At 45.4% G+C, this 27240-nt stretch overlaps 1 protein-coding gene across 4 annotated transcripts in view; it reads left to right on the top strand.

The window, feature by feature from the left end:
- INSC (INSC spindle orientation adaptor protein) overlaps window positions 1-27240 on the top strand; it is a 118941-nt gene that overhangs the window by 52646 nt on the left and 39055 nt on the right. For all 4 annotated transcript variants that reach the window (XR_012015533.1, XR_012015532.1, XM_072793965.1 and 1 more), the window contains exons 3-7: window positions 156-501; window positions 1480-1532; window positions 2989-3112; window positions 16555-16668; window positions 23079-23204. Coding sequence is in view for 2 of the 4 variants with exons in the window: in XM_072793965.1 (XP_072650066.1) it covers window positions 156-501; window positions 1480-1532; window positions 2989-3112; window positions 16555-16668; window positions 23079-23204 (763 nt within the window). In the remaining 2 variants the exon portion in view is untranslated. The remainder of the gene's footprint in view (window positions 1-155; window positions 502-1479; window positions 1533-2988; window positions 3113-16554; window positions 16669-23078; window positions 23205-27240) is intronic.

Genomic DNA, 27240 nt, shown 5'->3' with positions numbered 1-27240 from the left:
ATAGTGGAAAATAAGAGGGTTACCATGGTAAGTGAACACAAGAAACACTGATGAACATATAGGAGGTGTTTAGTAAACATCTGATGGCCTGAAATGGAAACCTTTGGCGATCGCGGGGTGTTGATGGCCACCGTGGCACTGTTCCCTGGCTGCAGGCTGCACCTGATGCAGGTGGACTCGGTCCAGCGCTGGATGGAGGACTTGAAGCTCATGACCGAGTGTGAGTGCATGTGCGTCCTGCAGGCAAAGCCCATCAGCCTGGAGGAAGATGCACAGAGTGACCTCATCCTGGCCGGCGGCCCTGGCCCCGGAGACCCCCTGCAGCTGCTTCTCAAGAGGGGCTGGGTCATCAGCACCGAGCTGCGCAGGATTGGACAGAAGCTGGCCCAGGACCGCTGGGCACGTGTCCACAGCATGAGTGTGCGTCTGACTTGCCACGCCCGCTCCATGGTCAGCGAGTACAGCGCGGTCAGCAGGAGCTCCTCGCAGGAGATGGGTCAGGTCGGCTGTCTTGGCATGGGCAGGGGCGGGCCCTTGGAAGGGGATGCCTTCTGGAAGAATGGGTCCGAAGTGTCCAAAGTGTTTGAACCTTTCCTGCTCCAGGGCCTCCCTCCTGTTCTGAGAAGCAGGGAAGATAGTAAGGACCTTTACTGAGAACCTAGCACGTACTGGGCACCGAGCTAGGTGCTTGCCCACACACGCCTCATTTAACCTGCACTACGTGTGAGGCAGGCATAGCCACTGCGAGAGGCTGTTCAGGGGTGCCGTGTACCCACTTTTGTGCCAGACTGGGCTCAAGTGTCAGCTCTGCTGTGCGACCTTGGCAAGTTACTTACCTTCTCTGTGCCCCAGTTCCATCACCCTAATGAGTATAATAATAGCACATTTTTCATACATATGTTGTGCGGACTAATGTGTTATTACATGTTAAAGATGAAAAACAGTTGCTGAAAAATATTAGCTAGTATGATATCCTCACCGTATGGATGAGGAAACAGAAATTCAGAGAGCCTAAGTAACTTGCCCAAAGTTAAGTCATATTCAGTCTCTTTCTGATTCTGAAGTCCATGATCTTGAAGCTTCTTTTCTAAGCCTATAATGGAGCATTGAAAATCGCCTTGTCATCTGGTTTTCTTTCTTCGGGCATTCACTCCCCAGCTCAGTGCTTTACCCTTTTCCTTGCTCCACTTCACAGGCAGTAAACTCCTATTCATCCCTAGCAGCCCCGCTCAAATGTCCCTTCCTCTCTGAAGCGTCCCAGGTCCCCCAGCATAACTCAGTGCCTGGTTTTCTTTTTTGAGCTCCCAAAGAAGCTGATGATGGTGTCTTGCCATCCATATAGCACTGTGTTACAGTTTATGTGCCTGCTTCCAAAATCAGGTGATTTGATTCATCTTTATACCCTGGAGGGCCCTGTGGGTAGTTGGTCCTCAACCTATGCTTGTTGACTCAAATAGACTTTTCTATTTTTTTCTACAGCTCGAGAAACTGCTAATGGAGAAATGCTCAGAGCTCTCGGCCATCACAGAGAGGTAAAAATCTGGATGCTGGCTAAGACTGGACAGGCTGTCCTCAGGCAGGGGAAGGGGCTGGCATCTTCTTCCAGAGGGAGAGCGTGAGTGGGGAGGCCTGGTGGTGGCCCAGGAGCCAACTTTTGCTGACTTTTATCAGCGACCTTGAAAGGGTCCCTTGGGATTTTCTGCCCCATTTTCAGGCCCTATGGAGAATGTAAAGGAGGAGAGGCCCAGGCATAGGAAGAGAGAGGATTGGTAAAGGTTGGTAAGAAGGAAAAGGTTTCCCAGAGCTTTGGGAAGGCCCCACCCAATCCCCCAAAGTCAAGGCAAGATGACAGCAGACATCACACCCTATACTCACAGACACATAGACAAGGATTTCACAGACACACACTTGCCTGTATATAGATATATAAACACACACTCATATATTCACAGAAATACACCCACACCTTCTTCTCTGTATCTCACACACATAAACATATATATATACGTTTACACGCAGACACATACACTCAGCCTCACATGTATGCACACCCAGGTGTATGTTAACACTCTCCTTTACTCTTCCCAGCCCCCATGCCCTGCAAGAGAAACATGGGACTTGGTATCCCCTAGGGTTCCTGCTGGGGTCTTTGGCCTTCCAGCGGAACATTTCAGGCTATAGGGATAAATTCAAACTTGATCCACCCCCTGTTCTTCCTACCTGGGGAGAACATTTTTAAAGCTCCTTTCTGTAGACAGCCCGCTTTCTTTCTTTCTTTCTTTCTTTCTTTCTTTCTTTCTTTCTTTCTTTCTTTCTTTCTTTCTTCTTTCTTTCTTTCTTTCTTTCTTTCTTTCTTTCTTTCTTTCTTTCTTTCTTTCTTTCTCTTTCTTTCTTGATTTTTATTTATTCATGAGAGACACAGAGAGAGGCAGAGACATAAGCAGAGGGAGAAGCAGGCTGCCTGTGGGGAACCCAATGCAGGACTCGATCCCAGGACCCCAGGATCACAACCTGAGCCAAAGGCAGACGCTCAACCACTGAGCCACCCAGATGCCCCTGAATAGCATTTCTTAAAGGGTCACACATATTGCCATACACCTTGCAAGTGAGCCCTGGCCTGCCTGGCACACCAGCACCCTCCTCTGCAGCTCCTATCCCCATCCCTAGACCCCGGTGCAATGAGAGCAGATTCTCTCAGGGAGAAGCCCAGAGGTATGAATTTGACCACTCTCTGATGGCCTTTCTTCTTGGTGACATGGACTGTTAGCTCCCTTTTCAGGCAGTGCTTCTCTGAACCCTAGCAGGCCAGAGAAGGACGAACCTGTTATGGAATATTCCATCTCTGATTCCCCTGGAGCTGATGGCTTCTCCCTAGGCCACTGGCACCACCCCCAGGCCTGTAGCAGGCCCAGATCTGGCCCCTGGGATGGTTCTAGGCTGGATACCTGCCCCTCCCAGTGGCCCCACTCTGCGGCTTCTTTCTCCCAGGTGCCTCCAGGTTGAGAATGAACATGTCCTGAAGTCAATGAAGGCCTGTGTGAGTGAGACCTTGAGCACGCTGGGCCAGCACTTCGGCCAGCTGCTGGAGCTGGCCCTGACCCGGGAAGTGCAGGTCAGTGCGGGCAGGGCTGCGGAGAGGGGCGCTCATGTAGACCCCTGGGGTGGGGGTGTGGGTTAGGAAAGGTGTGCACCAGGCCGTGAGAAGCCCTAAAAAGTCCTTTCTCGGGGCCGGGGGTGGGGGGGGTTAGCCTCAGACTACCAAGGTGAACTCCGGCACCTAGCAAACAGGATTGTTAGAGCTCGAGGCTTCCCATGTTAGCCCAAATCTCCATTTTCCAGATGTGAAAACTAGAACCCAGAGAGGGAAGAGACTTACCTAAGGTTCACAGAGCACAGAGCAAGTCCACGCAGAAGTTGGCATTTCCCAACTGCACTTTCAGTATCGTTCCTACCACCTTAAATCTCCGTGTACTTATTGTCCACGGTACATGCAGTGGGTCCCTAGTGTCCTGAAAGATGTAAGGTACCTGTGGGGAACAAACCAATTCCAGAAATCCCGGCAATAGAAAAGAATCTCGAAAGGTCGAAAGACCCTCTAGGCAGGGTCGTGCTTGATTCTAGAAAGAACGAGGGCTTTGGAACCAGATAGATCTACTTTCAAACTCTGGTTCACTGTGAGACCTTGATTATGTCCTTAACCTCCAAAAGGCCTCATTTTCTTCATCCACAAAGTGAAAGCCTTCCCCAGAAGAAAAGTGAGAGGATTAAGCAAACATCATAGTATGGGTTAAATATATGTTATTTCCCTCTGTTGCCTTTTCCTATTTTAAAAGCCTCCCAGAAAAGCGGATTCCATAAGGTTTTCATTATGAAAGGTATTTACATGTTATTTATAGTTACAGAAATATTGTGTTACATATTTGCCATTCTTTTCCCACCACCAAATAAAAGCCTTCCACAAATAGCAAGTCCCTTTCCCTATCAGCTTCTCTCCAGACTCAGCCTTTCTACACAGCCCGGAGCTTCCTTTTTCTCCTTCCTGTGTGTCTGGCTCATTTTGCACAGGGTACAGGCTCTTCTGACCCGGCCCACCTGCTGCTGGGCAGTGCAGCTGGGCCGATGCATTCTCACCCCGCAACCCCGGAGAGTCTGCAAAGGCCACTCTGTCCCAAGAGCCTGGGATGAGTGGAAGGAAGGGCCAAAGCCTGGGCTGCTGGGGCTGGTACTTGGCATTGATGTGCAAATGCTGACCCGCACATATAGGGGCTGGTGGTGGCTCAAGCTGGGGCCAGTGTCCCAAACTGAGCTCTCAAATCCCAGAAGGACCCTATGGAACATGAGGCCAAAGTGGGTGAAAAAGTCAAGGGGGCGAAGAGTGAGGATATTGAAGGCAAGATCTGGGAAGGAAGGGAGCCTGGAGGTATTTTTGAGCAGGGCTATGGTACCTACTGATACTTTTCATGTTACTTCTGTGCCTTTTTGCCTGGAGGTAGCAGGTTCAATGAAAAGGGCTAAGCTCGAAGAGTTATGTTGGATTGTAAACAGAAGCCCGCTGGGTTTGGAAGTAGTCAATCTACCAGGAGGCAAAGGTGTCTTTTCAATGGTCTGTGTCAGAATCCTGGAGAAAGCTCCCTGGGCTGCCAGGAGCCTGCCTGGACCTTGTAGACCATGCTGCTGGTTTCCTGGGCAGTGCTGGGTCCATTCTGGGTTTTCCTTCATCCCGATCTTGTTCGCAGTGGGATTCCTGATCTGGTCCTTCTGTTTCCCTGGCTAAGTCCTGCCCTTCCCCAGGTCTGACCACCTGGGTCACTGATGCTTGGTTTGGGAGCTGAGCTGGATCAGCTGCTCCTCTCTTAGAATTTGATCACCCATTGGCCTCCCTCCCCTTGTCTGTCCAACATATTCCTTAGCTTCAGATAAGCCCCCTTCCCTCCCAGCATGCACCTTGGTGGCCCCCTCTATGCATCTTGGTGGCCCCCTCTATGCCCTCCTACGGGTCAGGATTGCCATACTCATAATACTTTTTGTCTGATGTTTAGGTTGTTTGTTGTTTTGTTTGGTTTTTATGTTAGGACGTTTCCATACAGATGGCAGTGACATAGGAAACACACTGGCTGAAGGCAAGGTGATTTGTGTTCAGTGTTGTAAGCATGTGCTTCTTAAACTGGTGACCCAAGGACCCTGGTACCAATCCCTGGGATGTTAGTAATTATATAAGGATCATATTTGGGGGTATCTCCACATAAAGGAACTTAAGCCTATTTCCTTGCATTGGGATTTCTTCCATCATGTGCTCTTCTGCATCAAGAGTCTTCTTAAAAGGTCTCCACACATTCATAGTATTTGTCAGGCCTATAGCTTCCATAGATAGGGATTTGGGTTCGTTTTGTTCACGGATATATATCTGGCCACTAAGATAGTACCTTTCATACAGTAGGCACTCAATAAAGACTTATTAATGAATGAATATTAAGCAGTATATTCCAAACTTGCATAGTCACAATGAATCTTTTTTTAAAATTATTATTCTTAAAGCACCTGATCACTTACTCTGGCATGCTGGCATTTCAGGAAATGCAATTTAGTAAAAAAATTTTTTTTTCTCAGGAGGCTCTTGAGCAGAGGAACAGTGCTCGCCACCCCCCCGCCCCCCATTCCCCACCATCCACAAAAATACTATGTAATAGAACAATGCTCACAATGAGGGCAATGACAACCTAGCACTACTCTGATCTGGTTCGCTCTATTCTGGAGTATTACGTCCAGTTCCAGACCCCGGATGTCTCCCTGGCAATGGCTGTGCTCAGAGGAGGCTCCTACAAGGTTGGGGGAAAGGCTGAAGATCAAGGTATGTGGGACATAGGTGGAGGAGCCGAGGGTGTTTCATCTAAGGATGGACAGACACTCTGCTACCCCCAAAGTTCTGTGTTTGGGGGTTCTGCAGGGAGAAGGGCCTCAGGCCAGCAGGGCCAGATCTAGAGGACATTCTCTGTAGCAAGGAGTTGGTGAAACAACAGGGCTGCCGCCCTGCAGTGGAAGGGGCTGCCTTTCCGAAGGGACTCTCTGTCCCTGAGCCAAGCACGTCAGGCTTGGGGGGCATTAGCAGGGGATGAGTGACTTGCAAGGTTTCTTCCAGTCTTGGTAGCATGGAAATCTATGAATGTGGGTGTTGTGGGGTAGAGGATTGTGTGGAGTTTGGAGTATCCAGGTTCACATCTTGGTGGTGCTACTTACTGGATTTGCAGACTTGGGCCAGTTACTTAATGTCCTTCACCTCTGCAGTGGGTTGTCATTAGGATTAAATGAGACAAGCCAAGAGTAACTGGTGGCACTCTTCTGACAGTGTCAACAGCTTTATTCACTCAAGACTTGCTCTACCTTAAGAGAAGCTCACAGTGTGCTTTGCTAAAAGAGCCCCCTAGTCACCTAAAGAATTGTTTATTAAGATAATTTGACTACTTGGTGGGTATGGAAAACTTTAAAGTTTAAATGTTAGGAGCCACCAATAGGAAATTAATGAACACTGATGATTAATCTATCTGGGAATAGAGGATTAGCTATGTGGGAGGTAAGAGAAAACTTAACTTATAAAAAATGATTTACTTAAAAATGACTTCTAAGGGACTCTCTATCAAATAAATTGACTCTAAACTGTACCTTGACTCAGCTTCATGTGGGTAGAAGTTATATTAATTTATCCTTCATTCCATCAATTATTTTTGATTTTAGTTTAAAATAGAATAGTTTTATTCTAATAAAACTGATTAGGGAATGCAGCTTTGGCTCTGTGGCTAAGTGAGCTAGTTAAAACTTTATCTCACAGCTAAATTTCCCCTCCCTGCTGGTCAGCCTCAGGCATCCCCTGAGGGACAAGCACTTAGCTTGTGACAGAGCTCAGAGCAGAGCGACACTTCATAAGAGAAGAGAGACAGGTGCTAAGCTGAACATACTCATCCCTACCGTCTCAGTAGGGGGACAGAAGGAGGTAGGGAGCAAAGCTAGCAGAGGTGTGTTGCTGAAATCCCTACCTAGGGGAGAGGAATAGTGGGGAACCACATACGGCCCCTTAGTAGTTGACACTTATTGCCCTATTATTTTATTGGCCTTTTTTTTTTACATTTGTTTTTATTTAAGTTCGATTTGCCAACATATAGTATAACACCCAGTGCTCATCCCATCAAGTGCCCTCCTCAGTGCCCATCACCCAGCTACCCCATCCCCCTGCCCACCTCTCCTCTGCAACCCTTTGTTCATTTCCCAGAGTTAGGAGTCTCTCATGCTTTGTCTCCCTCTCTAATTTTTCCCACTTGTCTTATTGGCCTTATCCATTGGGCTGTGGTCAGGCAGGAGGGCGGCTGAGCCCCTTGGGGGAGGAGGTCAGCTGCCAGCGGGGAGATTATTTCTCACTTTCATGAAGCCATTCCTCCAAATAACAACCCCTACTTCTTTGTAGATCCTTCTGGAGTCACAGTGGGAAATTTAGACTCTGTTCCTGAAGGCTTGAAAATGACTCATGATATTACATCCATTAAATTAGCTCTAAGGAGGTTTTGTAACTAAAGCTCAAAATTTGCTTTTTTGTCCTATTTCCCACTCTCAGATCTTGCTCAGTTATGTTGTTCAGTATAGGTAATCAGAGGCTGCAATGCAGCTAAGTCGTAACATAAAGATAATCTGTACATAAAGATCTCTAAAATTTAGAAATTGTCTGTCTTATCATAAAGTTCTCTGAGAGAAAATAGTTAAAAAAAACTTAAAAATAAAACTCTGCATCCCTTTACCTGTAGGAATAATTCAAAGTCCCAAATACTTAGGTTAATCTAATTCTCTTCCATTTTCTTTCTGTGCTCATCTTAGCCAGAAAGGTCTCATCCCAGTGTGTGTGGTCATGTTTCCTTGGGAAGCTATAGTCTGGTCTGTCTCTCCAGCAAGGGGAGGGGCTCCCTGCAGGCTTACCAGTTTTTTTTTTTTTTTTTAAGATTTTTATTTATTTATTCATGAGAGACACAAAGAGAGAGATTGAGAAAGAGAGAGAGAGAGAGAGAGAGAGGCAGAGACACGGGCAGAGGGAGAAGCAGGCTCCATGCAGGGAGCCCAATGTGGGACTCGATCCCAAGACTCCAGGATCACACCCTGAGCTGAAGGCAGGCGCTTAACCGCTGAGCCACCCAGGCATCCCCCAGGCTTCCCAATTTGTTGTTGTTGTTTTTTTTTTTTTTTTCAGGCTTCCCAATTTGTACTGGTCTTTCTCAGCTATGCTTGAAAGAGGTAGTACCGTGGATACACAGCAGTATCACAGCACTACTCCTGCACTCACAGAAAGTTAAAACAAGGCCAATCCTCAGTCCCTAAAGGACGAGTTCCAGGCAACATTTCATGCTAGGACTCCGTCTTAGGGTTGCTGACGGTCTTAACAGATACTTCTTTGCAGTTGAGTGAAAGAGGGTAGGGAACAGACACCATCTTGGTGGCACCTGTGGCATTACATCAGTTTATTTCAGTTGTCCATGGTCCACAAGGCTTTCTGAACATTCATTCACTGGGGGGAAGCATCTACCATAGATTAACTGTGGCACAGTGTTTACTATATATGGGAGAAAAATGTCTCCTTTTTTTTATAGAAGGGCATTTGATATGTTTACTTCTTCACGCAAAGTCAGATATTTGTAATCTCTTCCCAATGACTTGCTTGGTTTGCATACTTTCCCACCCAGCATTTTTAACATTTCTTAATTTCTAGCTCCCCTCCAAACACTGTTTTTCTGCCATCACAGGCTGCATTGATTTGGGCTGCTTGAAGTAACTTAGGCTAGAATTCTTCAAACCACTTCAAAGGCATCACATTCTCCAGGTTCCCAAAGATTTTCTAGGAGAAATGCAAGCATATATACTTTTAAGGAAATCAATGTCCAGATCTCCAATTTTTGTTTCATTCCTAGAAATGATCCTCCCAATAATACACAGTTTCAAACATCCCTTCTATTACTTTCCAAAAGAGGGATGTGCTCCCATCCATCCCAAATCTTATAGTGCATTGCCCTGCTGTGTAAAGCCTTGGAGTGGCAGTAGGATTGGGGAGATCAAAGAAGCCTTCATTCCTGAACTATAACCCATAGGCCTCCATGAATTATTTCTGTGCTTTTCTTACATATTTCCATTGAGAAAGGTATTAGAAATTGTGTGTTTTGCCCATTGTGGAGATATATGGTTGTGTGTGTGTGTGTGTGTGTGTGTGTGTGTGTGTGTGTGTTGGTAGGGTGGTTTTGAAAGTTTTCAATTTATTATGTCCCTTCCATCTCTATTTACTCCCAGACTATGCATGGCTCTTGAGGGACATTCTCCTTAGACAAAGCAAAGAGAGAACTGATAGGATACATCAAGCACTCAAAGTGGCTTTTGGGGGCACATATTTAAATGCAAGCAATTCCTTGCAACTATATCTCACACTCAACCCTAGGATATGTCATCCATTGGCTAGAAAACATCTTTGAAGAGCCAGAGATTCTAAAGGTTAATGATCCTGATTCTTTTAAATGCTGGAGTATTTTAGAGAATGACTAAATTTTTCAAGATATATTGGATGAAATCCACAGATACAAATTTTACATGATTTTTTTCAGATTTGGTGCACATTATTTAAGAAAGCAGTTAAAGCTTATTTTGTCAACATATTTTATGAAATATTTATGCTAATTTCTACTTCTTGTTAGCAAAAGATAAAATTAATTGCTGGCAGCTGGACTCATTAGATTTAACCAGTAAATACCTTTTTCCTTCTTTAAATATGTAGGGAAGTTTGATCATTAGAGCTACTAAAAATAATCAAATGATTTCTAATGTTTTTTTAAGATTTATTTATTTATTAGAGAGAGAGAGCATGCACACATAAGGGGGTGGGCAGAGAGGGAAAGAGAGAGGGAGAGAGAGAAGCAGACTCCTTACTAAGGCTAGAGCCCAACATGGGGCTCCATCTCATGACCCTGAGATCATGACTTGAACCAAAATCAAGAATCGGATCCTTAACCCACTGAGCCACCCAGGCGCCCTGATTTCTAATTTTTTATTCTCAAATTTTAATTATTCCTTATAATGAACACCAAATTTCAATACATATACCCACCTATTTACTGAAAAAATACAATGTTCTTTACTATATTCCTAGATTTATAAGTAATTTGCAATGTTAGCTACATATTACTTTGCATTATTAAAAGTTTAGTAAATTGATTTATCTTGGCTTTATAACATATACAAATAAACCAGATTTTATTTTATCTCTACATTGTTTTAGTACTACCAGTTTTTAGCATTTTCCCTTGGAGAATGATTTCTATAATTATTTGTCAGTGTTTTTTTTTTTTAGCATTTCTTGAAACATATCAAAACATTTTATAATTAAAAATGTAGTTAGTTCTATATTGAGAAAAAGTTGTCTTGGCTGACTGGCTTGGTTGAAAGAACTGTCTTTGCCAATTAGGATATAAGGTGGGCATTTCCATAATTTAAATAAGCAAAAGCTGTAGTGTCAAGGTTTTGATAAAACTTGTTTGAAACACACACAAATATTTTTATTAAAAATTGTATTGGCAATGAAAGTAATAATATTTTGATTTTCCCAATCCTTTCTACATAATTTGGATAACCCAAGGTGCTCCAAGTGAAAGAGAAATGGGTATAATTAATAATTATTTGATAAGTCTTGGTAAAGTACATTTGGAATTCTTCCCAGAAATTGAGATAGTGAATGAACAACTCTAATGATTGGGTGACAAATGCTTTTGCAAGTCAAGTGATTTCCAATTCTTTGCTTTTACCAATTTAGAGGAGTTATCAGCTCACAGATCATCAAAAATAGTGTTTGATGTTGGATCACTATGTGATTGCATAACTCAGAATGTACTCAAAGGGTTGAGCAACTTGGCTATATAAACTCTTCCCATTCCTCTCTATGTATTTATGGGAACAAGATTTTTCAGGGTTTACGTCTCAAAATAGAGCACTAAGTCAATATTCAATCATGTATATATGAATTAATGAGAAAGCCTAAAAAAGAATACAAAGCCTCATTTATCTCATCAGGACATATATTTGTAATAAAATTTAAATTTTTGTAATTTATGATTATTTGTCAAAATTTGTAATCTATGTTGCTTTGGCCAATTGTACTGATAATAATTAGTAACTCAACCAAGAAGAGAGTATTTTTTAAAAGATTTTATTTATTTATTTAGAAGGAAAGAATGCGAGCAAGGGGAGGGGCAGAGGGAGAAGGAGAGAGAATCTCAAGCAGACTCCACCCTAAGCGCCGAGCCCTATGGGGCTTGAAGCTGTTATCTATCCCATGACTCTGAGATCATGACCTGAGCCAAACCAAGAGTTGGACGCTTAACCAACTAAGCCACCCAGATGCCCCAAGAAGAGAGTATTTTTAAATACTTAGAGCCTGATAGGCACAGGAAAAAAATGAAATTTCAAATGTCAGTGATAAATATGACAAGGGTGATCCATAAAACACTTTGAAACTTAAATGTATTACATTAAAAGAAAATTCTGAGGAGGGATTGGATGGGAACATAAATTTAAGGATGAAAAGATGCAAAATGCTGACAATGTTAAAGAAAGGGATTATTCATACATTTTTAAGAGGATGATGAGGGCATCAAGTTGTTTTGGTATTTAAGTTCCACTGACTACATCTAAAAAGAGTGATGTAATCCTTTTATTTTATGTGAGTATCTACAATCTGCTGGAAATTACATCCTTTCCAACTTTGTTCTTGAAACTGGTGGTGAAAAATTTTAACCATCAAATCAAAAATGTGCAAGGGGTCATATATTTTTCAAAATTCCTTTAGGTCTAAATAAGAAAATTAAAAACTGCCTTAGAATACATAGACATTTTAGTTCTATATCATGAAAGCTGTTATCCTTGCCTCTTGCTAGGGAACTGCTTAAGCCTAAGATCCCTGTCTTTCTTGTCTTTCTTTTTTTTTCTTTTTCTTTTCCTTTTTTTTTTTTTTTTTTATCCCTGTCTTTCTAAGGAAGGTTTCCTTGTGATGTTCGTGAAGTTTGGATCCTTATAGGCCTCGTGAAGACCAGTCCTTCTGCTATATGCTTCTTAGAACACAGTCTTTCCATACCTTTTGAGTATGTTAACCTTGAGTAGCATTTCTTTCTGCTACATTCTTTTTTTTTCCCCCCACTAATGAACTATGTCTCCAGGATTTTCTCCTTTTCTTAATCCCTGACTCCTTTTAGGGAGACTCTGTTGAATTTCTGTCACTCTACCCTGCTTCTCATGTTGGTCTCTTTCCTTATCTAACTCCCAGAATGAGCACTAACTCCTAGAATGAGCACTAATTGCTGGATTTCAGTGGTTTTACCACATTGACTTCTTCCTTTCTGGCACATTATTTCATTTTTCAAAAAAAAAAAAAAATCTTCTGGATGTTGGAATTTGCCTTATTGAGAGAAATGAAATCAATTAAGGTCTGTGTTTGCCCCAAACCTCCAATTCTAAGACATCTTATCCACATTTGCCTCCCTAAATGGGACATTCCAATCCAGGAGATATTTTCCCATCACAACAATAGCTAATCCGAGCCTGGATTTAGTTGGGATTTTGTCTGTCTCCAGGGTGTCCAATCTTTCTGTGCCTTTCCTCAGGGGCACCTGATTCATGTGTTTCTCCACTACATTCTCTGAGGACACAAGCAATACTGTATCCTCATATTCAAAGCCTTTCACCTAGAAATTTATCTAGCAATCCTTTAGATATCTCCTGCTATTCTCTGGAGCCCTCTCCTGTTTTCCAGAACTCAGTGCGTAACAACCATTTTTATTATATCGTATCATCCAAAGGATCAAGAATGTGGGAAGAGCCTGGCAGAGTGATTCTTTTGTTCCACGTGGCCTCAACAGAGTTTACGTGGTGGTAGTCAGCTGGCAGATGGTCTGGAGAGTCTTAGAAAGCTTCGTCTAAGTGCCTTGGAGTAGTGTAGTAGTGCCTTGGAGGGGACAGCTGGACAGCTGGTTGTGTGCTGAGAGTACTGCTCTGGGATCCTACACACGTGGCTTCTCCAGCATGGCAGTCTTAGAGTTACAAACTTCTTACATGGCAACTCAGGACTCTGAAAAGAATGTTTTAAGAAGCCTAGGTGGCAGCTTCAAGGTCTTTCATGAGCTAGCCTTGGAGGTCCCGGAACATTACTTCTACCAACTGCTGGCTTTTATTGGTCAAGCAAGTCATTGGGGCCAGTCCAGATTTAAAAGGTGGTGGTGGCACGGGGTAGTAGAGCCCACCTGTCTAAGGGAGGAGTAGCAAAGAATCTGTGGCCGGGTTTAATCTGCTACACCCCGTCACATCAGCCCACATGTATATAAGCCCTTTGCATGACTGGGCTGCCCTAACTGCCCAGCTGTGGTTCTCTGTCTGAAGCTTTAGGCAGAGCCTTCACAGTATTTTCCTGGCTCCCTCTGAGGAACTTTCCAGGCTGATGTGGGAGCCTTTACCTCTCCTGATCAATTTCACTGGGCTGCAGTCACTCTTTCTGACTGAGAAACAATTAAAAATATTTTTTCCTCTTCGAATTCCTTATTTAAAACAGCTAGATTATGTGCACCTCCCTAACTCTTCTTTATCCCTTTCTCCTGGTTTTCAAGATTCTAGTTTCTTTGTTTCTTCTCTGCCTACTTTGTCTTTAAAACAATATTTCTGTCATTCAGCTTCATCAATCTTTGTTCCTTTATTTTGTCTCTTTTCCGCCACTCTTCTCACGATACAGGGTGAGGCATATTTTTGACACTTCTTCAGTTCCTCCTTGATTGCCTGACAAATCTTGATTTTAGAGACTGTGGTAGTTTGAAGCTGACACCAAGAGAGGATGTGATAAATGCCTGTCAAGGATAAAGGAGAGGAAGTGGGGGCAGGCACAGAAAACCATGTTTCAGGTCTGAAAACAGAAATAAAAGGGAAGACTTGGATGGAAGAGACTTGAAATTTTCAGGCCAAAGTCACCTGTTGGAGGAGTGCCCCCTAACAGCCACAGGCTGCACTAGGACCCCTGCCTGCTGTACTTGGTCACATCTGGGAGTGGCTCAGGGAGGTATGGCCTCAATCAAGACAGGGGTAGAGCCGGGGGGGGTGCAGCAGCTGGGGGCTCCCAGTCAACTCTGCCCCCTGCATCAGGAGCTCTGGCTACCATGGGGCAGGGGGCTGTAGATGCTAAGGGGCCAGGAGGGAGAGCTGCTAATGAGGCTGGATATTCTCCTTGTCCTGAGACTTCCATCTTTGCTAGTCTAGGTGAGGTCCTGCCATCTTTGAAGGAGATGGATCCACTGACTTTGAAAAACAGGAAGTCAGATTCACAGGAGTTAAGGTCCAGCTAACTCCACCACGTATCACATGCATGACCTTGGTCAGATTTCTGCCTCTCTTTCCTGTGAAGTGAGGGTTGGACAAGACAGCTGAGAGCCCTTCCGGCCCTTACACACTGTGATGCTTAGGCCCTTGACGATTTCAGTGGGGCCTTTGATCTCATATTTCTTCCAAATTTATCTTTGTGAAAAGGATGATTACAACTTTTCATTGTCAGAGAGCTGATTCAGTGAGATAATCTGAGGTATAATTACGGTGTATGTGTGTATAGGCATTAGCAAGAAATTATTCTCAGACATAAATGGTCTGATGTTAGCAGGTGATTGCAAAAGACATTGGGTTGAATTGTTTAACGTCATGCTAATTTGCTTGAAGTGCAAACACTAATCAGGAACACTGAGTAATTATGATTTAGGTGCAGGACCTCAATGTATGAAATCGGCATTTTCATGCGAGCATTAGTTCACTTATATAACCGCTTATGGTATGATGGGGGAAGATTTTAAGAAGTATGTTCATTACAGAGATTTGCTATGACAAATTTTGGTTATTAATTTTACCTTTTGTTGAATCTCTTACAAGAGGCATTTATCAAATCTTAGGGAATAATTTTTACATTTAATGTAGTTTGATTAAATACGCACTTAATCTTAGACTGCTTTATGTAGAAGATTAGCATATTGTGTGTGTGAAGAATTCTATGAGTTTGAATAAAAAAGAGAAGGGGAGAGCCATATGCCTTGAGCCTTAAACCCACTTCATTTGAATCATCTTACAGATGGGGAAACTGAGGCCTACGGTGTGTATCTCAATTGCCCAAGATCACAGAATAATAACTGCGAACAATTTTATTTTGCTTCCATGTACCAGGTACCTTTAGAAATCCTTTATATACATATATTGGCTACCTTAAGAAATAGGTACAGCCACTGTAAGAAATAGACACTATTATTTCACCCTCATTTTACACATAAGAAAACTGAAGTATAGAAGGGCTAAGTTACTTGCTCTGGGGCACATGGACAGAATGGCAGAGGCAGGATTTGCACCCAGGCTGTTTGGCTCCAGAGTCCCTGCTTTCAACTTCGGACACAATTCCTCATCAACATAATGTGTTAAAAAAAAAAAAAAAAAAGGCAAGCTGGCACTAGAACTCGGATCTCCTCATTTTCTTTTAATATTTTTTTTCTGTAACACTAGGTTTAATTAAAAAAACAAATCCATTTTTATATTTTAAAATAACATAGCAACTGAAACTGCATGAGTAGCTGCCCAGAGCACGAGCTCTGGAGGTGTTATTTTCTTGCATGAAGCCCCCCTAAGGCAGTTCTTCTGAATCACTATCTCCACATCTCCCAGGAGAAACTCAAGCAGCTAGAATTAATTAGCAGGTAGGAATCATTTATAATCAATGAATCATATGCTTCAAAGCAAATGGCTGATTATGAAGTAGTTTCAAGATATGTGAAAAAGCTTTTTCCCAGAAATAAGCTAAACTAATCTTTATGTCTCATTTGTTGATGAATTTTCCATTTGCTTTTCTTCCTAGTTCTCCCTGGGTCCTATGTTCGGTCATTTCCAGCCTTCTCACCATGAGCCTTTGTTTCATCAGTTTGAGCAGTGCGACATTCCCCAGTTACCCACTCCCTGACAGGGTTCCCAGGGTTGCTGTTTTGGCCTGGCTATACACACAGTGCAAATGTTCCCCAAGCAGTAAGCTACTGTAGATTACTTCTCTTGACTCAACCCCTGAACCCATTACCCAGCTAGAGTTTGCCATTGGCGAAGGAACCAATTCTTTGGTCATAGCTGTAGCAACTCATTGGTTTTCAACTTGATGATTTATTTAACTGATGGTGTCTGTTCTCATCTGAAGCCAGTAAACAACAAAGAAGTATTTATTGAGACCATCAGTATTGAGAGCCGATTTTCTGATCAGTTGGAACAGGGCACATTTGTTGTCCGTGTCCCTGGGGTTTGAAATTATCCTATATTTCTGAAACGTAGTTTAGACCTCATGTCTTTCCCAAAGCTAGAAGACCTCATCACCCCCATAGTGGGACTGTGGATGGGGCAGATAATAGATTCTAGAAGCGTGGACCCACTGGTATTCCATTAAGAAGATTAGTGGAGGACAGATGGAGTGAGTGACCATCAGACTTTGCTTTCTTTTCTTAGGCGCTGGTGAGAAAAATCAATGCCTCAGACAATATCTACACCACGGAATCCACCACAGGGAACCTGTTCAGCCTGACCCAAGAGGGGGCTCCCTTGTGCCGCATCATAGCCAAGGTGAGCTTCATGGTTTGCAGCCAAAGTGACATGCCTGGGGAGAGTGGGAGGAAGCTAGTTTGGTGGGAAAGCTGGCTCTAGCATTTGTTTGCTCTGTGATCTTGGAAGAGTCACCTCCCCTCTTTAGGCCTTGATGTCTTCATCTTTAATAGTAGCCAGGCCTTCTGATTTCAGTTCCCACTTGAGAGAAAAGCTGGTGCCCCCAGAGTATAATTCTTTTCATGTGGTGTCTGTTAGAAATATCAAGCCTCCTTCCTCGTCTCTATATATCTCACCACATCCACACAAAACACATCTCCCCAACTCAGGTTCTTGATGGATCCCCCAAAATGCTTGCAACCACTGCAATACTACATGAGGAGAAGACAAAATTGAGGACAGTGGTTTTCATCAATTACAATGGAAGATTTTCCTTAAAGATTTATTTACTTTAGAGAGAGAACGCGCAATGGGGAGGCATAGAAGGAGAGAGAGAGAGAGAGAGAGTCCTGAGCATACTCCCTACTGAGTGGGGAACCCAATGATGTAAGGCTCGACCCCATGACCCTGAGACTGTGACCAGAGCCAAAATCAAGAATCTGACACTTAACCCACTGAGCCACCCAGGCGCCCCACCGTGGAATTTTAAATTTGCTATCTTCATGGTTAATTTGCCCTTATACTTGGGGTCCAAATACTTAGGGCAATTACAGGCAATTGATAACCCTAGGCTCTCTCTAGGATCTTGTTTCGATTTTACTATTGTTTTGTTTTTCTAAACTTGAGAGATGACATTGCCATGGAGACAGAAGCAGTGATCTAATTGGAAGCAAAGTTGTGTCTTCCAGCAGACTTAAGATGGCAGTCACAGGAAGATGCTCCAACTCAGTGGTTCCCTGTCCTGACTTTGTGTCATAATCCCTCACGGAGTTTTGGAAAGCACAGATACTTTTGCCCCACCTAAATTTACTGAGGTCCTGGGGTAAGACCTGAGAATCTACATCTTGACAATCCCTACAGTTAATTCCGAGGCATGGCCACTCTCAGATTCACTCATCTAAGCCCTTCAAGAAATCTGGAAGAGGAGGGTAACTGCTTGTCAACTCTGCTTAGGGGAGAAGTAAATTGTATATAACAGCAATAGCTAACATTTGAGTGTTGCTGTCCAGCGTGCTTAATGCCTTACAGACATGATTTTCTTTAAATTATAAAACCATCCTAGGAAGTAGGTATTACATTGTTCTCATCTATAACTGAGGAAATGGTTTAAGGGACTTACTCAAGGTCACACAGCTGATAAAGAATGGAGTCAGAATTAGAACCCAAGTCTCTTTAATTCAGAGCTCATGATCCTAAAGCCCACAGTGGTGACTTCTGGTTCCATCCCGGCCCTTCAGATTCTTGGGCCAAAGAGTGACTCAGACATTCTCAACCCTGATGCATATTAGAATCACTAGGGAGCTTTAAATGTCACACAGCTAGTAAGTGGGTGAGCTGGAATTTGAAACAGCCTGCTTGGCAGCAAAGGCTATGCTCTTGCTCATTACTGTAGCTGCCTCTTAGCAGACCCTTCTCCTCTTTCTTCTTCTCCTCTTCTTCCTCCCTGTGCCCTTCTCTCCCCTTCCACAACCTACATTATTTGCTGCATCCCTTCTTTTCACCAAGCCCTGTGCTCAGCTGTTCATTCATGGTCTCATCTGATCTTCCCAATGATCTTATGATGTGTTCCCATTTTTAAGATGAGGGAACAGAGGCTCAGAGGGAAGGTAAATCACTTGTCTGAGGGCATGTGCATTAAGCTCAGAGCTGAAATTTTAATCAGATCTATTGACTCCAGAACCTTAATCTCAATCTTCTTATGTCTCTGGCTCTTGGGAGAGAGTAGATAGAAGGCTGAAGTGAAGAGAAGATTCAGTGATGACTCCCATCTTTCCAGCCTGGAAGATGGTGAGACTCGTTCCTCCAGTGGAATCACTGTGTCTGGGTCTTCAGTCCTGAAGTGATGCAGGAGCTGGGAGTCCCTGGTACACTCTATATAGCATCTATGCAGCATCCTCACTGTTGATGCTCATTAAGTGGACCCAACATTGTGACAAATGTGCCACAGCTACTCGCAGTGGCCTGCCTGACCCACCTCCTCGTGGTCTGTGTTTGGGCCCCTCATCCATCTGAGATGCCTCCGGAAGATGATTTGGGAAGCCTGTCTGAAGTCTGTCCTCTCAGGCTCTTGAGTTCCTTTGAAAGCCAAGGAACAAAACCAGCCCTCCCTGTGATGGTAATGTTAAGCCCCATCCTTTCCTGAGTTCAGAATAGAGCAAACTCCCCTGTGCTTTGTCAAAATTATCCCCTATCCTGTTCCACTATTACTCCCCCCACCAGTGGCCTGCACCCCACAAGTGGCCTCCTTAGCTTTATGACAGTTTATCCCAAGTCTCTCTGAATAATACATACCATTAGACACTTTGGCTTTGAGCCCATAGCTTTCTATAAAATTAAACAAGCTCTAGCCAACAGTGCAATTCTGCTAGCTCAGGCGATTCCCGGCTCTACTCTAAGATGAGTGCTGCTCTTGGGTCCTTGAGGGGGCTTCAGGGTGGTAGTCCACACAACAAATCCATCTCCCTTTCTCTGTGACCTCCTTCCTCTTCTGCCGTCCACATATTCCAACTCTTGGGATACCTTTTATGAGGGTTTGAGACACTCTTCTAACCAGGAAGCTTTCCACCGCCTGACCCTCACCTGGCTGTCCAGAACTGGGTGCCAGGCCCTTAAACATGCATTAACTCAGTTGTTCCCCCAATAGCTTGGCTGTGTCACTGCTGTGACCCCATTTTTAGTCAAAGTTGACCAGCAGCAAAGTCAGGATTTGAACCAGAATCCCCTCAGTCTGGGTTTAGGATTTCCTCCCTTTAGCTTCCCTAGTAGCTAAAAATGCAAATAAAGCTATTTTTCCCAGGCTTGGGAAACAATGTAATGAGAATCCAATGCAAATGGGCACAGAGGCTTAAATATAGTCATGCTGGGGTCAGTGCCTCCGGAGCCAAAGGAAGGCTGCCTTGTTGGGCCTGACTCTCAGTCTGGTGTTCTTTGGTACCATTTCCTTGCTGTCTGCTCCAGATATGAATACCTACCTACCTTCCTGTCTTTCTGTCGTATTTATCCACATATCTGTGTATCTACCTACGTATCTATTTATCTAGCATCTCTAGCATCGTACATATAAATAATATTTGTACTGCATATGGCTAAAGATAAACATACACATGTAAAATGTATATACAGGGACGCCTGGGTGACTCAGCGGTTGAGCGTCTGCCTTGGGCCCAGGGCATGATCCTGGGGTCCCACATCGGGCTCCCTGCATGGAGCCTGCTTCTCCCTCTGCCTGTGTCTCTGCTTCTCTATGTCTCTGTGTCTCTCATGAACAGATGGATAAAATCTATTAAAAAAAATAAAATATATACATACATATATAAATACATATATAAACATGCCTTCCTCTATAAGTACATCCATGTATATAAATATTTATACGTGGAGGGAGCTCATTCACAACCAGCAGGGCTGACTGGGGAGACCTTAGGATTCCTATTTCTTTTCTTCTCATTTCAAGGAGTAATTGGATTTTACTTCAGTGACTCTGAGCAAGGCCTTTAAGTGGAACCCTCGTCAGATGTCTCTGAGACCTTGAGAAAGTAGGAAGATGGGGATAAAGGATTGTGGAGCAAGGAGTCAGGGGGTGCCTTGTCACCCACTGGAGTATATCTTTATCAGAGTAGTGACGTACATTGAAAATCAGAGCACCTCTCTTTGACCCTTCCACGATCTCCTTTCAGATTACGGTAGGAGTTCCTGCTCTGTGCTCCCATAACCCTGCACCTCCTCATTCCATTGCTTCCTTCCCAGATTTCTTCCTGCTTTAAAAATGCTCTTCCATCCCATGACTCATTGGCTGTCAGACCGTGAGTTCAATATGGACAATCTTGCTCAGTGTACTTACCAGAGCGTCTGGCATCTGACACACCGTTAATAGTTCTTGGCGGGTTGAAGCACTTTGCCGACTGTATACAAGATGCCCTTTTGCCAACAAATGAACCCCAAAAGGAAGTGGGAAGATGAAAGTCAAGGATCGCTCTCAGCTGATCATAAAATGTCAGGAATTATGAAATCATCTTGGTTCCTGCCATGATAAGCAGCACAACTCTCAGAAAGAAGAGGGCTGCTGTGCTGATTGTTGTGCGGTGCCGGGTGGGGAAGATTCAGGGGGGCCATGCTGCTGCCTCTTCCAGTTGCTCGCTCATTATCTGCACCGGCAGTCACAGCTATGTCCCCAGAACATGAAACAAAGCCTGGTGAGAAGTATATTGTGTGTTGAAGAGAGGTCCCAAAAATCTGACAGGGAATGGTATTTTGCTGGACTCACCTTCTTCTTCCTCCTGTAACTTTTTTTTTTTTTTTTTCCAGTTTGGGGAACAGGGTGCAACAGGTTTAGGTAGAGTCAGGAGTGGTGAGGTTAAAGGTGAGTGGCATCAGTCTTCACGTCTTCTCTACAGTCACTATTAGAAAACTAATAGATGAAGGATGGTTAGTCAGCTTTGTCGAGAGGATTCCCCTGGTGCCACATGGAGCTCCCTCCACGTATAAATATTTAGATACATGGAAGTACTTATATAGGAAGGTATGTTTATATATGTGTTTATATATGTATGTATATACATTTTATTTTATTTTTTTTTAATACATTTTATCCATCTGTCATGAGAGACACAGAGACATAGAGAAGCAGGCACCCTTGCAGCCCTGGGGGAAGCCCTGGGGGAAGGGGAGAGGGAGGAAACAGGGCAAAGCTATGGGGTGTCCAGCTTCTACGTCTCTGGACATCCATGGTGGCGTTGCCACTGGTTTGCTGGGCACCCCGGTGGGTCTGCTTTGTGATCTGTTGGCTCTCCCACTTTGCTCTGAGAGCCAGCCAGCGTGGCTCCAGTGATTTTTATAGAATAAATATGACCAGTTGGGATGAGTGTCTCACCCTGGGCTTCTTCCCAGAAGTCCCACCAGACCGCTTGTGAAGTCTCCACAAATTAAAGGTGTTTCTGTGACCAACTGTCACAAAAGAAGTACATGTGTCCACACTCAGCTAGGGGGGATCATTCTTGAAGGGTTTTCTTTTCTTTTTCTTTCTTTTTTTTTCTCTTACAAACTAGAGTAAAGAAGGGAAAACAAGGATGTGTAGATTTGAGTGAATTATTTCACCCATCTGGACTTACATTTTTTTTCCCTCACAAAATGGGAATAAACTCTCTTATTGATATAAATAAGACTCCTTTTTCTGTATGCGTGCCATGGTGGTTGGGAGCGTCTGCGGAGTAGTGGTGGTTGCCGGCAGAAGGAGAGCCAGCACTGGGCATCTAGACTTCAGTTCCCCCCATCTGCCTGAGGCTTGCTTTTAGAATCTATTTCTGATGACTCCAGGCTTGTTCCACAGCAGGCTGCTTCGAGGAAGCTGCAAGCTCTGTGGGAGCAGTGTTGAGTGGTCTTGGGCCTGGCCCTCTCAAGTGTGTTGGCCCTAGCCCCTGGTACCCCAGCCCCAGAAGCATTTGGAAAGTCCCATCACCAGTTTGGATTATTAAGAGTGACATCCCTTGCGGAAGTAGCATTTCATTGCAGCATGCATTTGAGCATGTAAGTGTGAGTGTGTGTGTGTGTGTGTGTGTGTGTGTGTGTGTAGGGTATATAGGAACGTTAGGGGAGGCAACATTGTTTTTTTTCTACCATCTTTGGTTCTCTGGCTGGTACCAGAGGCTGGTAAATTGGGCTGACAAAAGACAGATTAAGTAGAGAGAAAAGCAAACAAAAGTTTATTAGCATATGCATCACGATGACACAGGGAGCAGTCAGAGATGAGTGAGTCACAGGGTTGGTTAGAACTTGCACTTATGTAGCTTCTTAGCAAAAGAACAATACATTTTCAGAGAAGTAACGAAATAAAGAACTGAAAAGAACTTTGAATCTCCAGGGGTGGCAGACCGTGGGAAGGCAAATCTATGGAAAACTAATAGTAGATGAAGGATGGTTAGTCAGCTTTGTCGAGAGGATTCCCCTGGTGCCACCTCCATGCTGGAAGGGTCTGAATTTGCCTCTGGTGATTAACTTTTCTCCTTCCTGGTAGAGAGGGGAAGGGGCTATCTCTGTAAATGTATGTCCTCCTTTTAGGCCAACAGGGGAGGGCAGAGATCTCTGGTATCTGCTTCTTCAGTTACCTTCAGCTCAAAACAATCCTTACGCCAAAGTGACATATTTTGGGGTGGTGTGTTCTGCTCCCCTCCAGATCTGCAAGCATACCAGCTGAGTGAGGGATGCCAGTTATTCTCCCATCAGCCCCAGGAATGTTGACACGGGGAGGTCATGTGACATCTTCTTTTTCTTGGCAGGAGGGTGGGGTCGTGGCACTCTTCAAGGTCTGCCGGCAGGACAGTTTCCGGTGCTTGTACCCCCAGGCGCTACGTACACTGGCCTCCATCTGCTGCGTGGAAGAGGGTGTCCACCAGCTGGAGAAGGTGAGAGAGCTGGCTGGGCAGGGTGCGAGGTCCCTGAGTTGGGGGGGGGGGGTGGCATAGACCTGCTGGGCACGTGGGCCTCTTCCCTGAGAACCACTTTTTCCCAGGCATCTCTCCACTAGGGCTGCTGGGATCTTGACTCTGGGAGTTGACGAAGAGGACAGGGACTGAGGAGGAGTCTGGCCAGGTAGGGCAGGGCTCAAAGGGGCACCCAGCACTTTCTGGGTGGAGTGGCCAACAGTCCAAGGGGCAGAATGCAGCAAGAGGCGCGCAAGTAGAGTGCGGAGTAGTGTCAAAGGTCAGGGCTTTTGGTCCTTCACTCATGGCAGGACCCCAGTGGAAGGAGGGGGATCCTCCTCCCTGGGGGAACTGAGTGGCAAGAGAAGGATGTGCATTGGCCTGGGCAGGCAGTGAGGCTCCAGCAGGACAGAGGGATTGGGTAAGGGAAGCTGAAGCCTAAGTCCAAGTGTATGTTGGGTCAACATGGCATGGGGTGGGCAGGGCCAGAGGGAAGGTAGAGAGCTGGTCGGACCAGGTGCCTCAGCCCCAGGCCAACCTGGGGCCATGTGACTAATTCCAGCCACCACCACCCCCACTCTCCCCAGTTTGTAGAGATGAGCTTGCTAGTCCGAGGCCCAGACCTGAGTGGCTCTGAGGCCTGCAGATGGGCCCTCAGGGACTGTAGCCTGGATGGTTGGGGAGACTGGGGCTGACATCTGGAGATTTCTCAACCAAGTTTCAAGGAAAGGTGTTGAACAGTTTCGTGGAAGAGAGGTACAAGGCCAGGAATATCCTGGTAATGGTCGTGGTACTCTCAGGATTGGGGGTGGATGCCTTGAGTCGGGTCTATATGGGGAATGGCACAAAAAATGTTTCCCTCTTTCAGTACCCGTGTCCTACAGTCTGGTCCTGGCTCCCAGAAAACCCACACCCTACCAGCTTCTTCACTTTGGTCTGGACTCCTAGTCAGATGGTTATGGCACTTTCTGCCTGCCTCTTCCAAATCTGCTCGGGTAACAGGACAGGGACCATGGGCTTAGAGGCCCTTTTAGCCGAGGATGGAGGATGGATGGGGATTCTGCTCATTTTACGGAAGGGAAGGATGTGAGTCCAAATGGGGAAGTGGTTTGTGTGAGGTCACAAAGCAGGATGGTGGAAGAGCCAGTGCCAGAGTATCTGGGCAGAGCGTCCCCTTCCCGCAGGATTGGAAACCTTCCTATGTGTGTGCTTACGAGGGGAGCAGAATGGAGGAGGAGGCGGCGGCGACAAAATAGATGGGCAGGCAGGCCAGGAACTAAATGCATGGGACATCTCCTGCTGTGTGCTGAATGGTCTCCTTCCATAAATTCTTCTTCCTGGGACAGTGGAAACATAGCCAGACTGGTTTTGTTTTGCATCTTCTTTCATGCTGGTTAGTGGGAAGAACAGGAAAAAAAAAAAAACAAAACAGAAGGGGCTGAACTCCCCAGTCCTCCAAAAGCAGTGGATTTCTTGGCTTCCGAGAATTTGCAGAGCAGCAGGAAATTTTTAATCCGGGGAAGAAAAACAGCAGAGCTTTTTTGTTTAGAGCCGAAAACCTGTGTAGCTGGGGAGTCTGGAGGCGATTTTTTCCTTCCACCTTCCTGCTGCTGCTGCTGCAAAGCCAGAAGGCACGAGTGCACCTTTCCTGACCTCGCCTCCAACATACATCCCTTTTTAACTCACTAGAACCCTGTGAGGCGAGGGGAGCACTATTTACCTCTCCGTCTTAAAGACGAGGAAAGTGAGTCTCAGGCAGTTGCAGTGACTTGCCTCAAATCACAAAGTACATTCTAGAGTCAGAACTTGGACCCCGTCTGTCTGAGTCTGATGCTCAGTTTCCCTCCCTGCCTCCCTGGTGTTACAGATGCCCTGAGTGCCTAAAAGTCCCTGCAGCTACACCCAGGGCTGCCTTGCTGCTCCTGGCCAATGTGCTAGCCACCCCCCCCAGCCCCCACATAACACAGGAGAGGGTAGTCCTAACTGGGCACCCCCCCACTCCTCCAGGGCAGATCACTTTGCATACAGGAGCAGTCCTGAACACCCCTGTGCCAGGCCCCGAGCTGGGGGGAGACCAGCCTGGGAGAGAGCCGCCCGGTGGCCAGAACGGCAACGGCAGGGTTCAGCAGTTGTGTTGGCCTCCTGGCTCCCCGTGCATTCAAATTACACTTGATGCTTGCCCGAGTGAGTGTGCAAGCGACCCCGTTGCACAGAGGAAGAGACCAAGGGCCGGAGAGCCGACATGGCTTGTTGCCCAGAATCACACAGCATGTAATTCATTCATCGGCGACTGTTTATTGACCGCCCTTTGCCAGGCACTGTTTTAGATGCTGGGAGGTTAGCAGTGGACAAACCCACCAACCCCCCTTGTCCTCTTGGAGCTTCTATTCCAGTACAGGGGGTGGCGAGTCATGGCCTGTGGGTCACACTCAGCCTGCTGCCTGGTTCGGTAGGACCAGGAAGCTGAGATTTTTTCCCCCCCGTTTTTACATGGTTAAAAAAAGAATCAGAAGAAAAATAACATTTTGTGTTCTATGAAAATTAGAAGTTCAAATTCAAGTTTTTGACTCATAAAGTTGTAGTGGAACTGGCACGCTCCTCCATTTAGGTATTGACTGTCTCCTTTTGTGCTACAGTAGCAGAGTTGAATAATTGTAAGAGACCTTACAGCCCACAAAGCCATAAAGATTTACGATCTGGCCCTCGGCAGAAAATGTTTATTGACCCCTGCTCTAACAGGTAATAAGAACATTGTGACAATGACGGACGGGACGATAACTACCACGCATCGGATACTTGCTTCGGGCAAGCGCTTTGCTAAGCCCTTCCTTTCACAGTGTCATGTAATCGTTACTCTTCTGGTGCTGTGATTATCCTCCTTATTTATAGAAGGTTGGGAGATTCAGAGAAGTGAAGCAACTTGCTCAAGAGCACACAGCGAATACGTGGTGCAGCGGTGTGCTCGGCCACAGCCAACCTGGGCTGTGAACCATTCCATGGACCCGGGACTCAAATCTGATATTGTGAGGCTGCCATCCGTGTTCTTTTCCTCATATCATGCTGCTTCCAAGCTTGAAAGAAGTTCTATACCCAGGAGAGGCAAGGGTCTTTCCCACCCTGGCCAGCCCCCCTCCCCTAGGTCCTGCTCACACTTGCCCCACTATGCGATCTGGGCTGCTGAGTGCTGGCCTCTGAGGCTCCAATGGGGTTGGCCGTTGTTAGTGTTTAGAGTGGAGGGTGAAGAGGCCCAGAGACAGGCTGGAGAGTAGAGACCACAGCGTGACAGGTGAGGTGAAGACAGGATGGGGAGCGTGGTGCCCAGGGACTCTTGCTAGCCACCCACTCAAAGGCCCAACTCATGCACTAGTTAGATAATGTCAAAGTCCCAGCCTTCTGCTGATGTACTGGCCTGGGCTCCTTGCTGAGGCCCACTTAATTAATTGGCAGTGAGAAATATGCTAGATTTGGTGAAATTCATCTTTGTCATGCGGCTCCCCACTTCCCTCCAACCCTGGAGATGTCCATTAAATCATGCACAGATCCCATTGTCAGAGGCATGGGTCTAGCCAGGGCACCAGACACCCTGCCACGTGATGCCTGGTGACGCCCGAGCTCTAGCGGGCTTGGGGCATTCATGTGGTCCTAGATTCAGCCATGGATTCATTCATTCACTCCATGAGGTCACTTAGGCACCCGAGTCCTCATTCCTTCTGTCATCCGGTCATCCACTCGCTTGTTCATTCATTTTCTCAGTCCATCACCCACCAATCATGCCACTCATCTCTTCCCTCCTAGCACATCCGCTGAGAAGCCACCCAGCACAGTGGGGGAAGCCATGGCCTCTGATGGTCAGGCTCTCCTGGTTTGGAGCCCAGGCTTCTCCACGATGAGCTTGGGCACATTTCCCTGAGGACTTTGCTTGCCTTCCCAGAGGTTCAGTGTCCTCGGTTAAAGGGGCATGATGAAATCCACCTCCTAGGACTGTCAGAGGAGAATAGATGTGCAGTACCATGGTGCT

The sequence above is a fragment of the Canis lupus genome, chromosome 23 (genome assembly GCF_048164855.1).
Source record: "Canis lupus baileyi chromosome 23, mCanLup2.hap1, whole genome shotgun sequence".
NCBI lineage: Eukaryota > Metazoa > Chordata > Mammalia > Carnivora > Canidae > Canis > Canis lupus.
Note: the sequence above shows the minus strand (reverse complement) of the source record. Positions and strands in the feature narration are given on the sequence as shown.